Consider the following 15,639-nt stretch of genomic DNA (forward strand, 5'->3'; position numbering starts at 1 on the left):
ATCCAGGTTTTACAGGACGGTGCAACATATATAGAAAAATTCTGTTTAATGTACCTTGTTTATCTTTCAGTTACACAATTACCACAAAGGTAAACATACATTATATCACATGATCAGGGTGGTTTAGCTTATTACCATTATCTATGATTTATCTAAGAAAGTCTTTGGCTGTTATTTTTATGTCCATTTATTATTAAGCATCCTCACAGCTATATGATATTTTGCTGATATTTTTAGGTATAAAGGTTTCTGCCACATTAGAACAACAAGCTGACCTAATTGAAAGAGGTTGACATTGCAGATTTACTTCAAACATTGAATCTTGGGTGGTTTTTCTTTTTTTTTTTTTTTGTCACAAGCTGAATTCAAGCCAAGCTTCATTCCGTTGCTCTGTAGTTTGGAAGTGAGACGAAGAAAGAATACGAATGGTTGCAAAAGATCTTTTTAAATTGCCAAAGCAGGATTTGGTCCTTCGTGCAAGGTCTGCTCAGGAGAGTGGGCCACATATGAGCAATCGTGTAACAGCTTCAAGTACACCAGTAGTGACCCCTAAAAAAACAATAAGAAAACAAGTTCTCACTAATTCTTGTGGAGGGTAATTTTCAAAAGGAAAAAAAAAGGAACTGAAGGGAGTTCCAGGTCTGGAATTTCCATAACAGCTGTAGAAACCTATATTAAACACTGGCAGAACCCAAAAAATTAAGCATTAAGAGTACTTGAAAAATTAAAATACTTAGAATACTAAAGAGTATTTGCTTCAGTTTCTGCTTTACAGCTTGGTGGCGAAAAGTCAATTTTAGAAACAACAAAAATAAAAGAAACCTTTTCATCGTACTGTGGTACAAAACCTTGTTCTTCTGTCTTCCTTTGACTTAGGTCTTCATTAAAGAAAATGCCTGGAGAGTAGTTTTTATAAGGGTGATCATCAGCACAACCTTTAATTGTACCATTAATCATTGAGCTCAAGCAGCTTAAGGGTCTGACCTTAACATAGATAAGACGATACATTACATCTAGCATTAGCTAACATGCTTTCAGAAGAACAAGCGGCACTGGTAGCATCTGGGCTGTGGGTTTGCTCTTGGGTTCAAATGCAGTTTGCTCTCTGTGGACTTTGCATGTCCTCCCTGTGTTCATGTGGGTTTTGTGTGGGTGCTCTTTTCACCTTCCACAATGCAAAGACGAGTTTCAGGTGGATTGGACATCTAATGTTGTCTGTAGCTATTTAGAGAGGTCAAATTTGTCTTACTTTTGATCACAAATAATCTTGTTCCAAAACTATACAAAAACGTAAAAAGATTCGTTCTGCAATGGGGGAAGGGAAGCCTAATTAGCACACAATGAATGTGCCATGTCAGACTTTTAGAATGGGAGCATGTGCGATAACACTGTTACTGGTTACTGGAGTTTGTCCTGAGCTGTGTTGACCAGAGGTACTATCACACTGTGTTTTCCTGTACGTAAAGTTAGTCCAAAGCTGAGTTCCTGTCCAGCATAATCGTATTTTAGAAATCATGTTGGCTACAAATTTCAAATCTTTCAAAATTCAGTGAACGCGCTAACCATTCAAAATACTGTTAACGTTACGAAGTTCTGAAGAAGGCATTAAATGCTGCTGAGTAGATAAAATAGACAGATAATGAAATGCTGAAAGTTAATGATGAAATTCACATTCTGTTTTATTCTGCATACAGGTGGTCCCCGACTTACGATGGAGTTGCATTTTCCGAAACCCATCATAAGTTAAAAATATCATAAGTCGAAAATGCATTTAATACACCTAACCAACCAAATATCACAGCCTAGCACACCTGCGATGGCCATTATAGGCTTGCCGCCTTCATGCCAGGCAATTATCTTGAGTTTCTCCTCAACAGTCATTGCCCTCCTCTTCTTCTTCCCACCAATAGCAAGAGACACAGATGGGCATTTCTGTGACATTACAGAAGCACAAAACCCAGCGTAGATACGGGGGGTATCTGTATAGCGAACGCATGGCAGACTGGGAGATGCGGATCGCTGTCGCTGCCCAGCATTGCGAGAGAGTATCGCACCGCATATCACTTACCCAGAAAAAAATTCAAAGTATGGCTTCTACTGAATGTCTATCGCCAACTCACCATCATAAAGTCGAAAAATTGTAAGTCGAACCATTGTAAATTGAGGAGCATCTGTATGTCTTTCTTGTGTCACAGTGCAAGCCTAATTATTTAGCCCATGAATACTTCAAGGAAGGACGATAGAATCTGAGTCCATGAAGCTAATTTCCATGTCCTACACAAGCTGGTTTAGTTCAAAAAACCTAGAACTGCACCATATATATAATTCAGCATTAACATGAATTAATAGAAGTTTCCTTTTGATGCTGACAGCTTGTTATGTTTTTATGCATAAGGTACCATGGAACTACTTTTTCGTACTGCGTTATTCACTCACCTGAGTTGCACTGCATTACAGGTTTAAGTACAGTACTTAAGAGTTTGGTTTATTTACATACTAAGTATCGAACGTATATGTTATTCTGTAAATGTACTGGATTTCCAAGTATATAACTCTGCATCTTTCATTCTATGTTCATTGTTTTTTTCTTCTTTCCCTCTGTTACATTTTCCTGCACCTACACTAAATATACTGTTGCAAAACATGTATGGAGGTATTAACATGAAAGTGACATTAAAAACATAATTGCCTAGTATCTATTAACAACCGCAGGCTTTTGTCTATTTCTTGCAGTTTTATGAAGTAAACTTCAAAACTCACAGCAGAAGGTAAAATGCAGATATTTCAACAGCCAGTGGGTTGACAATAGCCTGAGAAACCCAATAATCCAGTGTGTATACGTATGATAATGATGCAAAATAATTTTATGCCCCATTATAGGGGATTTGTGTCACAGGTTATAGAAATTTAATACAGCTGCTTCTGACTAAATTTGTGTCTCATTTACATCTTGACTTCCTGTGGTCACAACAGAATCTGCCACTGAGTCATTAGTCCCAGTCCTTGGCAAAGTAGGTGCCAGCTGGACATCATTAATCTGCAAGTTGAGCCCAAAAAGCTTCTCAATTAATGGGGAGGGATAAACTGAGAAATAAGTGCAAATTTCCCTCTGGCTCCAGGCATGGAAGAAATAATGGAAAAAAGCCTTTTAATAGTAAGAAACTAAATATAAAAGAGTGTTAAAATTACATCATCTCATCTATTACATCTCACACCACACACCATCTGAAACCGCTTGTCCCATACAGGGTCACAGGGAGCCAGAGCCTAACCCGGCAACACAGGGCTTAAGGCTGGAGGGGGAAGGGACACACCCAGGACGGGATGCCAGTCCGTCGCAAGGCACCCCAAGCAGAACTCGAACCCCAGACCCACTGGAGAGCAGGACCCAGTCCAACCCACTGCGCCCCCCTATTACATCTCATTTATATAAATAAAAATATGAGGTGGTTGTCTTTGGCTGCATTTAAATGTTTTTTTTTTTAATGTCATTTCCAAATTTAAGCAGATGGGCAACTGTTTGCATACCCTGTTCTTATTACAGACACCCCTCGATTTACACAGAGTGTTCTTCAACCTGAGGGGGTGCGGTGGCGCAGTGGGTTGGACTGCAGTCCTGCTCTCTGCTGGGTCGGGGGTTCAAGTCCCACTTGGGGTGCCTTGCGGCGGACTGGCGTCCCGTCCTGGGTGTGTCCCCTTCCCCCTCCGGCCTTACGCCCTGTGTTGCCGGGTTGGCTCCGGTTCCCCGTGACCCCGTAAGGGACAAGCGGTTCTGAAAATGTGTGTGTGTGTGTGTGTGTTCTTCAACCCCTTGTGTAAGTCAAAAGTTACGTCTGTCAGATTCCCTGTCCTCCCCTACCATTCAACATCATCACATGCTCCTTTATACGTGCAGCACCCTTGACTATCGTATTTATAGTCGATATGGCTAATCCAGGTTCCTGTGCCATAGATGATCATTTTTGTCCACCTTCATACTTCTATTTTATTTTCAGTTTCATCTCCAAATCGATTGCTGTACTCTTACAAGATGGTTTTGGTTTCCCTTCAAGTGCACGTTTACCACCAGGCATTGTGAATAATGAAATGGGTAAAAAAATCCAGCTTCCTGCCTTGACTGGATATACCAACTTGTGCTTTACATATTTCCGGTGTTTTGAGTAAAATAAAAGCGCTATCCATAAATAATGTGTATCCAGGAATTTTTTATGGAAATCTGGATTTATGTAAGTCAAATTTACATAAGTAGAGGGGTAGCTGTACTTTGTGCCTTATATAAACTTATTAAACCCAATTCATATTTCGGATTAAAAAATAATAAAGAATTGAACTTGTTTTAGAGGTAAGATATTCTGTGTAATAATTTTTCTCTGGGGGGGTGCAGTGGCACAGTGGGTTGGACTGGTTCCTGCTCTCCAGCGGGTCTGGGGTTTGAGTCCCGCTTGGGGTGCCTTGCAATGGACTGGCGTCCCGCCCTGGGTGTGTCCCCTCCCCCTCCAGCCTTGTGCCCTGTGTTGCTGGGTTAGGCTCCGGCTTCCTGTGACCCCGTATGGGACCAATGGTTTCAGATGGTGTGTGTGTGTGTGTGTGTGTGTGTGTGTGTAATTTTTCTCTGTATTATTTAAAAAAACCTTTTAACATCATCTATCATCTTAACCATTATAGACACATTTTACAGTATAATTTCTGATATATTTAGACACTGCAGATGCACAGCTTCAAAAAAAAAAATGAACGGAGATCTTGTATTCTGAGATCCTGCTACAAATAGAGGCTTTAGGGTAAAAAGTCATCTTTTGCCTTTAGCTAGGATGACAGCCAGTTTGGAAGTCATGACTAGAAACCCCACTGTCTGACAGCTATAGGAACAGCTATAGCCTGTAACTGTCTACATGCATCAGAGGATTTCACATAGATGAATGAGATACAATGTTTATTATTATTATTATTATTATTATTATTATTGCTTTGCTGGAAGACATATTGCTATTATACTTTGCTCAGTACCCCTGAGCATGTACCAACCCTAACATTGCTGCAGAAAAAATGATCCAACTGTAAAAACAAGGAAAGTCTTTGAATATTGTTTATTATACAATCCAAACACTGCGAGTCACTCGGGAGAAAGATGTTAGCTAAATGAATGAATTATACAAACAAACATTTTATTGGAGGAAAATCATGGTTACCTTAAACAAATAATTAGCAGATTACAAATCTATTTCTTTAACTGCTACTTTACCTGTTGTACCACTATCCACATCCCTCCAGTCTTCGTTGTACAAATTTTATTTTTATCAGCTGAAAATATTGTCTGAGTAATGTGAAATCAGCAGCTTTCTCAGATATATGTTTGTGAGGATTCCAGATTGCCTGGTTTGCAGTTCCAATACCATGTCATACAACATTTTATTTATCCTTAGTCCCAAGGCTGTAAGATTGAACAGACGACTTATTGAACCCATGAGTTTAGTCTTTTTTTATTAAATGACCCTTCTACCAGAAATGTCAGGAAAAAAACTGTATGACTAACCTCAGTTCATAGCTACCTGTGTGGCTCTTTGTGGAGCAGGCTTAAGTGCATGACTATTTTTATTAACTAAGTGTTCGGAATCGGCACAGCGTGGTCCAGTGATTGCGCTATGAAATAATTTCCGTTCAGAATCAATAGGCGATGATTTAACGTGAAGTAAACTTTCATTATGGTCACAAACCTCCTCCCATTGCTTGGATTGTTAAATGACTCCTTTCCGAAGCATGGCAGAGTAAATTCACAGGTAAACCTCATCACATGTTTATAAGCCTGTAACTGTGCCACTGTTTATTTATTAAATGTTGACAATGGAACATAAAGTACTGAACTGAGCTCTTCCTGTAATGAATTTCACTGCTGCTTTGTTATCCAGCGTATGAATAATGGAGTGTGTGCTGATTTTCACTACAGGGCAGAGAGCCTTTTCATGATCTTTGGTAGACTTGTGTGTAATGCTGGCTTCACCTATTACTATAATTATTAACTGATATTTAGATTGCATATTTGTCAAGCTACAAGGTAACTACGCTAGGTGGGAAGCAACATGCCTGCTTATAATACTTAGTAATGGAAATGAAAACAAAGTTGTTTTCTAAAAAAGTGTCAGATACATGGAAATACAAGATTTCATCAACCATGTTCCCAACCATTAGGAAAATGCAAGAATCAAGTGTTCTCATAACGACGTGTGATTATATAAACTGTTGGGTTAGGGTTAGAGTTAAATAGAAATAAAACAGCTTGTCAGTGATTGCAATTGCAATCAGTGTATATTGTATAAAGACTGAAACACACCAAATAATCACACAAATAATCTAAATGATGTCATAAAAAAGAAATTTCCCATGCTTCCCTAAAAATAGAGCCTTGCTGAAAACAAAGCAACAATGACAGTGAAGCTGTTACAAAAATGTGACATATATCCTACAGTTTATATTGTTTAGGATGAAATATATATCTGAATGAGGGGTATTATTTCAGTTGCAGAGGCACAGTGTAAAATCAGTTATTGTTTTTACATTCCCAGCGTGTGACCCAAGGAGGGTTAATGCTAACAATTAAATTGCTGGAGGCTGTACTGACATAATTATTGGTCTCTTGGAGACTCTTATTATTGAATCTAGTTTAAAAAACAAAGACAAAAAAGGTCATGGAAAAGAAGAAGTCCAAATGTCAAGGAACACTGTTTGTATAACATACTCTGGCAAGGCTGAAAATAATGAAGGAGATTAAATCCCAAAGCAGAGGCATCAGGTAGCATGGTAGTTAGAGCTCAAAAGACCCTGGTTTGAATCCCACTTTCTGTTGTAGAAACCCTTGAGCAAGGTACTTACCTAAAATTGCTCCACTGCAAAAAGAAAAAAATTACCTCCTGAATAAATACATTCAGGAAGGGTCTGAAAACTCACCTTTTCCGGACCCATTTCGCACAAGATCTCTCCAGCTCACGTGTGGTGTAAATGTTCATGCGCCGTAACTTCATGAGCATCAGCAGATAAAGCCTTTAATCAGCCACTACTCTGGCATTGTATTTGCTTGTTTGTTTATCTTATGTAAAGAAATAAAAAAAAAAAAATTGGTAGGAGCGTATCAGGATTTGTCCATCCTGTGTTTTATGCACCTACCTGAACGATGAACCTCGGTGCAGCAAGTGGTAGGTAACAAATTAGGTTTACTTGAGTCACATGTCTGCAGCTATGTCTTTTCTCTTAACGTAATGCATAAATTGTACCTTTTGCTGAGATGTATGTACATCGCATTGGACAAAAGCGTCTGCTAAACGAATACATGTAAAATGTAAATGTAAATAAGTGCAACATTGTAAGTTGCTTCAGAGAAAAGCACCAGCTAAATAAAAAAAAATTAATGCAAGGCCTCCCTATCTGGAAACCAGAAACACATGAATTAAACATATACCTTATAATGCATATCTGCTGACAAGATGTTGTGGCATTACTCTTAGTGATTGTCTTCTACAGTATATTGGAGATAGGGCATTGTTCTTGCTGAAGCCAACTGCAGTAACTATTCTTGTACCGAAGACATTGGTAGCTTTCTTAGACAAGGCATTTTTACATAAGTTACACAACTTTGTGTTTAAAGCAATACTTTTTGTATTCATTCATGACCCGACCAAACCAACCAGAAGACACAGGAGCTGAAAGTCTCAAGGCAGCGATACCATTTCAGAAACTCTGGAGTATCTATACTAGTTGTTGAAATGTAAAGATGATGCTGCATCTTAGAACTGATTAAATGAGGAGGTGCTGAGTCCTATATCATCTGTTTCACTATTAATCTTAATTTTTGTATTTCATGCCTGAGTTTGACCATAGCTGATCTATACTTATGTTGATACTGTCACCAGTGGGCAATGTGGTGGCACAGCGGGAAGTGCGAGATGATGTGGATTTGATCCCTGCTTAGTCTACGTGGAGTTTGCATGTATTCCTTATGTCTGGAGACATAATGTCCAAATGGCATTTCGACTCAACCTATGTCTAGATGCTCTGGTTTCCTGCCACAGTCCAAAGATATGCAACTCATTTTAAGCAGCGTATCTAGCATTGTAAGTCACGTTGCGTGAATAAAGTGTGAGCTGATAACATTACATAGTGTTCGCTGGAAGTTGCTTTGGAGAAAAGTGCCTGCGAAATGAAGAAATGTATTGTAGTTGTCAAAATTTGAAACAGTATTCTGCATGGGTTGTCAGTTTATTTTTATTACATGTAATTTAGCACATGAAAAAATCCATCTGCAAGATGTACGAAAATAGCGCACGTGAGGAAAAGGGGCGCAGAAGAAAAGACGTTACTGTTGCCATGTCTTGAATCAGTCCTCATAGTAAATTCTGAGGTCATAACTGCACCTCAGACATGCAGGTCCCACTGAACACGAAGGGCTCTAATTATAGACGCCACTCTTCTCGGCACAGTTGCAAGGTGAAGGCCCATTTTCACTCGGTTTCTCGCGTCTCTCCAATCATTTGCTCAGTTCCGTGATTTATGTCAGCACTCGGCAAATATAGGCGGGGGGTGCTGAGAAACATTCACACCAAAAGAGGAGAGTAAAACCTCGCTGCTGTGGTGTATTTTAGGTAAAACGCTGTACTGAGAATGAATAATCAATACTTTGAGTCCAAATGGTGAGGCTGGCCAGTTATGCACATGAATATATGGATGAGCTGGAGATGCATGTCCTGCATAAAGACATGAAATCCTGTGCTTTCTACAAGGCTTCTAAATGGTGATGAAACAAGCACATTTGGCATCAGAGCAGCTGGAGTAAAGTATAACCCCCCTCCTTGCTGCCTCTCCAGCCCTTACCCTACTTCCCTCACTCCCTCCCCTCCTTATCCCTTGTCCCTCCCTCTCTCTCCCGCGCTCTCTCTCCCTCTCCCTCCAACACTCTCAGCCTTCCACAGAATCCCTCGGCTTCATTCCAGTTCAACATGTTGCCTGAACGATGCTGCGCTCCACAGTTCGAGCTCTCCTTCCCACCTCCAGGACCAACGCCAGCTCCCTGCATTTGAAGGAGCTTGGTGAGGGGCAGGCGAAGGCAAAGCCAGGGGACGAAGCGGAGCGCCCGGCACCAATCTCCGTGTGGCGAGAGGCGATGCGGGGGAGACGGTACCTGCTGGATAGGAGCGAGAGCTCCACGGGGAAGCAGAAGTCCACGGACTGGCTGTACGAGTCCTACTACTGCATGAGCCAGCAGCACCCCCTCATCGTGTTCCTGCTGCTCATTGTGATGGGTGCCTGCCTGGCGCTGCTCGCTGTCTTCTTTGCATCCGGACTGGTGAGAATTTCTTCCCAGCTAAGGTTCATGTGATGACGGGACTGTGAGTGAGGGACAGGCTCTCTGTTGATGTTACTGATCACACCTTACTCAGCATGTGCCAGGGAGACCAGTCAGACTCCTCACTATGAGCCATGGTGGTGAACACACATGCGGAACAGTCCGGGCAGTTTGCATGGATGAGTTATTGATTTCTGTGGGGTTTGCCCTCCTGTTTTGCACCCTGGAAGATGGGACACGTACACAGATTGTTACACATTGAGGGTGAAAAAAAATTTGTGGTCAGTTCAAGATTTCTTCAAGGCGGCATTTTAAAAATGAGGTCTATACTAGCTTCTAAATACAGTTTGAAAATGTTTCGGACATGTTTCAGCTTTATGTGTTTGTTCAGAAAGTGCAATGCATTTTGTTAAATGAGGAGTTTGATTAATATTTGAGGATCATCTTGGAAAGTGACAGAATTTGATAAGCTTATAAGAGCATTACAAACCAAGTGGAGAAATTCTATGCAAAAAAGATAAGTTTGTTTTCGTAATGATGTCCCATAATGATATCTTTTTCTGAATGCAAGAATATTCTGAATGAATAGAGATTTGAAATTTTAAAACAAAAATCTAAGATTAACAGGAAAAAATCTTTAATGAAACTTTCCATATCCAAAAATAAGTAAATAATAAACTACTGGTATATCTTAATAATTAAGTTTTACTTTTTTCTTTCTTGTATTTTCATGTGAGATTTGAAAAATAGCTGGTATCTTATCGTTATTAAAAGAGACCCCATGACAGCGTGTTTCTGTGAAAAGTGATCAAAAAATTTGTAAAACACATTTGTTTCCAAGATTAAAATGAACACATACTGTCAGCTGATGATTCGTATTTGCATAGTGAGAGATGTACACAACTATATAATTGCTTATTTCAGAATTGTCTGCTTTCTAGCTGTGTTAGTTATGTGACATTGCATTATTTTTCAGTTGCTGTTCTGAACTGTCCGTGGTAGAAAACGAGGCCAAATAATTGCGACCCTCTCCGAGAAAATTTCACACGTTAAATGTGAAATTGAGTCGATCATGTGTTCTGCCGACCTCTTCTCTGGCTAGTTTCCAGTTTTACAATAATAAATAAGCATTTGTTTAAGTTGAGAACAGTAGTGGTGTCTTTCAGGGATGGGAGTTTTACTGTCATAATATATTAATTCTTTGTTAACTTTTCATCCACTTTTCGTACTTGACCATTTATGTGTTTATATATGTAAAATATATGCATAATTTTTCAATTTAACTGCAAAGTAAAGTGGACTACTATGCATGCTGAATTAGTTTTTTATTGTTACTAAAAATCACTACTTGTTCGTGCAGTTAATGTTTTCCGTTTTGTTCTTGGCGTTTGAACCAATCAGACATTTCTAGGTTAGCAGAGAAATATCCATGTCAGATTTTGCATTTCAAACTAGTATTTCTCATACGGACTGTTATTCAGAGTGCTGAACGTTGCTGTTCTGCCGCTCTCTCTGCAAACTCTCCCCCTCTTGGCTTGATGACCTAAATCTTGTGTAGATGCTGAACTTGCCTGGTGAGACCAGATCTACCATCTCAGTGACTGAGCACATCACATCGATTGGGAAAAGCACTTTGAGCTCACCCCTTGCTTGCAGGGTCGGTTAGAGACCCTGCCGTCATACCTCTGCCGCTCTCCCCCATGACCCCTTTCCACGCGACCACTCGTGCCTGCTAAGAAAATCCATTTCAACGCACCCCACACATCGCGCCACAACACAGCGACTGTTGCGCGTCCTCGTTCGGCCCTTTTCCACCCTTGTTTAAGGGGATGGCTGGATGTGCTTTGGGACCCGGAACTGGTGAGGTGATCCCTACAGCCGCCCTGAAAGAATTCTCTTGCAATTTTCATCATTGTGCTGAGAACCAGGGGTTTTCTGAAAGGCGGAGGTTATTCATTATATATGGAGCTTCCATTTTTGTACTCTTGAGAGGCTTAATCCACGCTCCCGTACCGTTCAGTTTGTGCCTTTTTTGCTGTAAATTGACTTTCAGAGACAGAATTTGAAATGTCAAAGCGTTGCACTTTCGATAAATGTCGACAGCACAGAAAAAAATTGAGTTTCATAAGTAACCTTAGTTCTCCAGAATGACTTCATTAACATGCTGGAAAGTCAACATTACTCAAGATCACTGTTAACTAAGAAAATACTGGTTGAGTTAAACCCATAATGGTATGTATCATAAACGAAACTATGGCGAGCTCAGCGATGAGGAAGGGCTGAGATGGCCAGCCACTGTAGGGCTGTCGTGTTTTACGAGGCAAAAACACAAGAGCAGCGTTGGCTGAGCAGGAACTCTCTGTCTCTAGAAAGGCTTATGAATTTACTGTGAGCTGATCGTTGTGTAACAACACGATGGACATCTTCGCTGGTGACATCCTTTCACCATAAAGATGTACGAATTGTAGAGCAAACTTTACCCGTGATTGATTCTCCCTACAAAATGATGTGGTCGTGGCAGCGTTATTAATTAAATACCGTGGAATAGTATATTTATTAAGGAACTCTTTTTCTGAAGTGAAGGTGTAGAAGGGGTTTACAGAACACCTATGATGGCAGCTGCAGTCACCTTGGCTGCTCCTATACTGTACAAGAGGGGGATTTGAAGGTGGGAAGAGTAACAGACTCACTGAAAGTAGGCAAAAACTTGTAGATAGCTGGTAGCAAAGTGCTTAGAGCTTTTGCCTTTGGATCCCAAGGTTGCAGGTTTGATCCTCTCCTCTTGCTATAGTACCCTTGAGCAAGGTACTTACCCTAAGTTGCTCCAGTAAAGTTGCACAGCTGCATAAATGGCTAAATAATTATAAGCTTATGATAATTGTAACCTTGACATTGTAAGTTGCCTTGAAGGAAAGTGTCAGCTAAATGAATAAATGCGAAAACTTTGTTAGGCTTGATAGGGCAACAGTTGCATGGGTTGGTCCTGACCCCTATTTCAATTCTAGGTTAGTCCCAGCCCCATAACTGTATGTCACCCAAAATGTTCATCTTTGTGTCTTTTCTGCTGGATCTGTAGGTGGTTTAGCATAATGTTATACATCAGCCTGAGTGCAAGCTCCACTTTAGACTGGGAGAAGTCTGGCAAAAGCCAACGTTCTTTGTTAAGGGAGAGGAGAGCTTTGTCACAAACTATTTGCCTGTACACTGACAAATGAAAAAGGGCACTTATGAAACCAGAAATAATTTGGAGTGCTCCATGCTTTCATTTTTTTTTAATGCACTCATGCAACCATCACATCATAATGTGAAATAAAGCTGTTCCCTACAAATAGTAATTTTTCATCCTTCGCAGGGAATCCATTTGGTGAGGGACATTAAAAAACACACTTTCTGCCTTTAACTTATATATCTAGAATTATTCACACATCCCAAAAAGTGCTCACTTAGAGGGTGTTCTCAGCCAAAATGAACACCACTGTCTTTTCCTAAGGTAGCATACTGGTTCAAATCACACCTCCTGTTGTAGTACTGCTGTGCAAGATGTTCACCTGAACTGACACAGTAAAAATTACCCAGCTGTATAAATAGGTGAAAAAATTCCAAGTAGCTTAATACTGTGAGTGTCTTTTGGAAAAAAGACTTCAGTTAAACAAGCAAATGTAAATGCTGCCAGGTGGGAAATAAACATTACAGTATTTTAAATAAATGAAATAACTTTTTTTAACATTTAGCATCACAAATGCTGGGTGTTTTTAACAGTTCAACTCTGGATCTAGTGTAACGCATTACTAATCAAAAATGGAGAAAAAAACCATTTTATGGTGCGTGTGCCTTTGATTGACTCCTTTTTTCACTGAGTTTTGCAGCACTTGGAATTAGTTTTCCTGTTTGACATTAAGTAGTGAAAAGCACTTGCCCCTTTCTGGATACGCAGGGCCGGCAGCGACTCTGGCTTTATCACATTTTATGCTGGCAGGCAAATTGATAGGTTGACATGTGATGAAGGAGAAGTCATAATCCCTTTCTGAAATGTTCCGTTTTCTACTTGTCTACAGGATATTGAAGACCACATAGCTTTCGTAATCACAGTTCCCACCGCACTGGCCATTTTCCTGACCATCTTCATCCTGGTCTGCATAGAGTCTGTGTTCAAGAAGCTACTGCGTGTGTTCTCCTTGGTGATCTGGGCCTGCTTGGTTGCCATGGGTTACCTCTTTATGTTTTTCGGAGGCATCATCTGTCCCTGGGACCAGGTAAGATTACCTTGGAAAGGTACTTGTTTTACATTCGTCTGCTGCCTAGGTATGAACTGTCACAAGAAACTTGCCATTGATTAAAGTGTTCTTAAGGGGGAAAAGTGGTCAGTTAATCTGCCTCACTCTTAAAATGAATGACATGCCTAATTTAATGAAGTGGGGATATGGTATAAAGCTAATTAAAGGAGTATGAATAAATGTGTATTTCTTTTAATTAGGCTGACCAAGAGACCAGTCAAAAGCTCTCTAGTGGTTTTCTCCTTTTCAATTTATGTTAGTTCTGTCCTAAAATACATCAGTTTTCTTGCGTACATGTTTGAGGTATTAAAGATGTATTTGAGTATTAAATTATGTTAAGTTTTATTAACTCACTTTTTCTGCTTCATTGCGTGGCTGTTGCTTTTATTTTAAGCACGCAATTTTACTGTATATTTTCACAGCTGCATTTTTCTAAAAGCTCTTCAAAGGCTCTGGGATAAAACTGTTGGTCTCTGCTTGGGATGGGAACCTTTAACCTTTTACATTTACATTTATTCACTTAGCAGATGCTTTTGTCCAAAGTGACTTACAACGGATACTATGTAGTGTTATGAGCCCACACACCTTATTCACCAAAGTGACTTACACTGCTAGATACACTACTTACAAGGGGTTACTCATCCATGCATCAGTGAAACACACTCACTCTGTGACACTCACACACACTGTGGGGGAACCTGAACAGCATGTCTTTGGACTGTGGGAGGAAACCAGAGCACCCAGAGGAAACCCACGCAGACACAGGGAGAACATGCAAACTCCACACAGACTGAGCGGGGATCGAACCCACGTTTTCGCACCACCCAGGCGCTGTGAGACAGCGGCGCTCCTTTTGCTGCTTCTCTTCTAAAAATATGATTTTCTTTGAAACAATTTTAAAAACTCACCTGAATGCACAATGAAACAAAAAAATTAAAGGGCAGCACATTTTCACCATGATATAAGTAGAGTGTTAAAAAAGTTGACAAACATGAACTCCATAAAATCTAATAATGAGTTTATTGTATCAGAACATCTAAATAGATAGATACATATATACATCAATTTGAAATGTGCTTAATTTTTTAAAATCCATTTAAATTTATTTCAGTGTAGGCGTACACATTGTATTCTATCATGAGTTTGTTGCTGTTTACTGTGTATTATTAAGCTGCATAATAAGTGATGTAGCATTATTATGCACGTGTCACAGTTAAAGTACACTAGACAGCCTGTATTTTCCTTGAGCAACTGTATATGAGAGCTGGTCTTAGCTAGTTTTTGCATGGAAATTTAGTTCATGGTTTGAATACAGATGTAATCAGTATTTTTCTTGCATGTGTTCATTCTAGCACCGGATTACATTTCTCACTCTTATACAGATTTTGCACAAGGCTGGAAGAAGGAGAAAAGAGAGATTAGAATTTAAACGAAAATGAAAGCCATGTGTGGTACGGCTGGCCGGGTCTTCCTGTGTTTGTGCTCCTCTGACCGGCACATGCGCATCTGTGTGTCCTCGTCTGGCGCAGTGTGTTCACTTGGCATGTCACTGGGGTCACAGAGGGTTCATGTTTCCCGTCAGACAGCCTCAAACATCTTGTTTCTCTCTTCGCTAATATTTCTGGGTTGAACCTTATCACTCTTTTGTTACGTAACAATATATTTAGCTTCTGCAATATTAATATCTGTTTCCAGTTAATTTCCTCTGGTGCTGCGACTATATAAAACAACATTTTCTTAAACCTCTAGCTAAGCGCATCACATTTAAAAGCATTTGTTTTATTTGGTCTTTATCCTTGGCTTTTTGTCTTTTTCTGTGCAAAGTGAACAAGTCAGGAGGCCACTGTGATGAAATCCTCTGAGAATCATATCACAGTACACCGCGGTGACATGTTCAGTGGTGCTTAGTTTGAGCAGGCGAGAGCAGTGTTGTTTTTTCACTGTGCTTCCCTTCACTGAGTCTCAGGCATGAATAATAAATGAACGAGCCAGTTCAAAATTAATAAGCCATTAACAAGCCACCCTGTGCGTGAT

General features: G+C 40.0%; 1 protein-coding gene across 1 annotated transcript in view; it reads left to right on the plus strand.

Moving 5' to 3' along the window:
- Positions 1-8,998: 8,998 nt before the first annotated feature.
- adcy2a (adenylate cyclase 2a) overlaps positions 8,999-15,639 on the plus strand; it is a 66,529-nt gene continuing 59,888 nt past the window's right edge. The window contains exons 1-2 of the mRNA XM_029260015.1: positions 8,999-9,331; positions 13,387-13,584. Of these exons, the coding sequence (XP_029115848.1) occupies positions 8,999-9,331; positions 13,387-13,584 (531 nt within the window). The remainder of the gene's footprint in view (positions 9,332-13,386; positions 13,585-15,639) is intronic.

Source organism: Scleropages formosus, chromosome 18, assembly GCF_900964775.1.
Source record: "Scleropages formosus chromosome 18, fSclFor1.1, whole genome shotgun sequence".
NCBI classification, from domain to species: Eukaryota; Metazoa; Chordata; class Actinopteri; order Osteoglossiformes; family Osteoglossidae; genus Scleropages; species Scleropages formosus.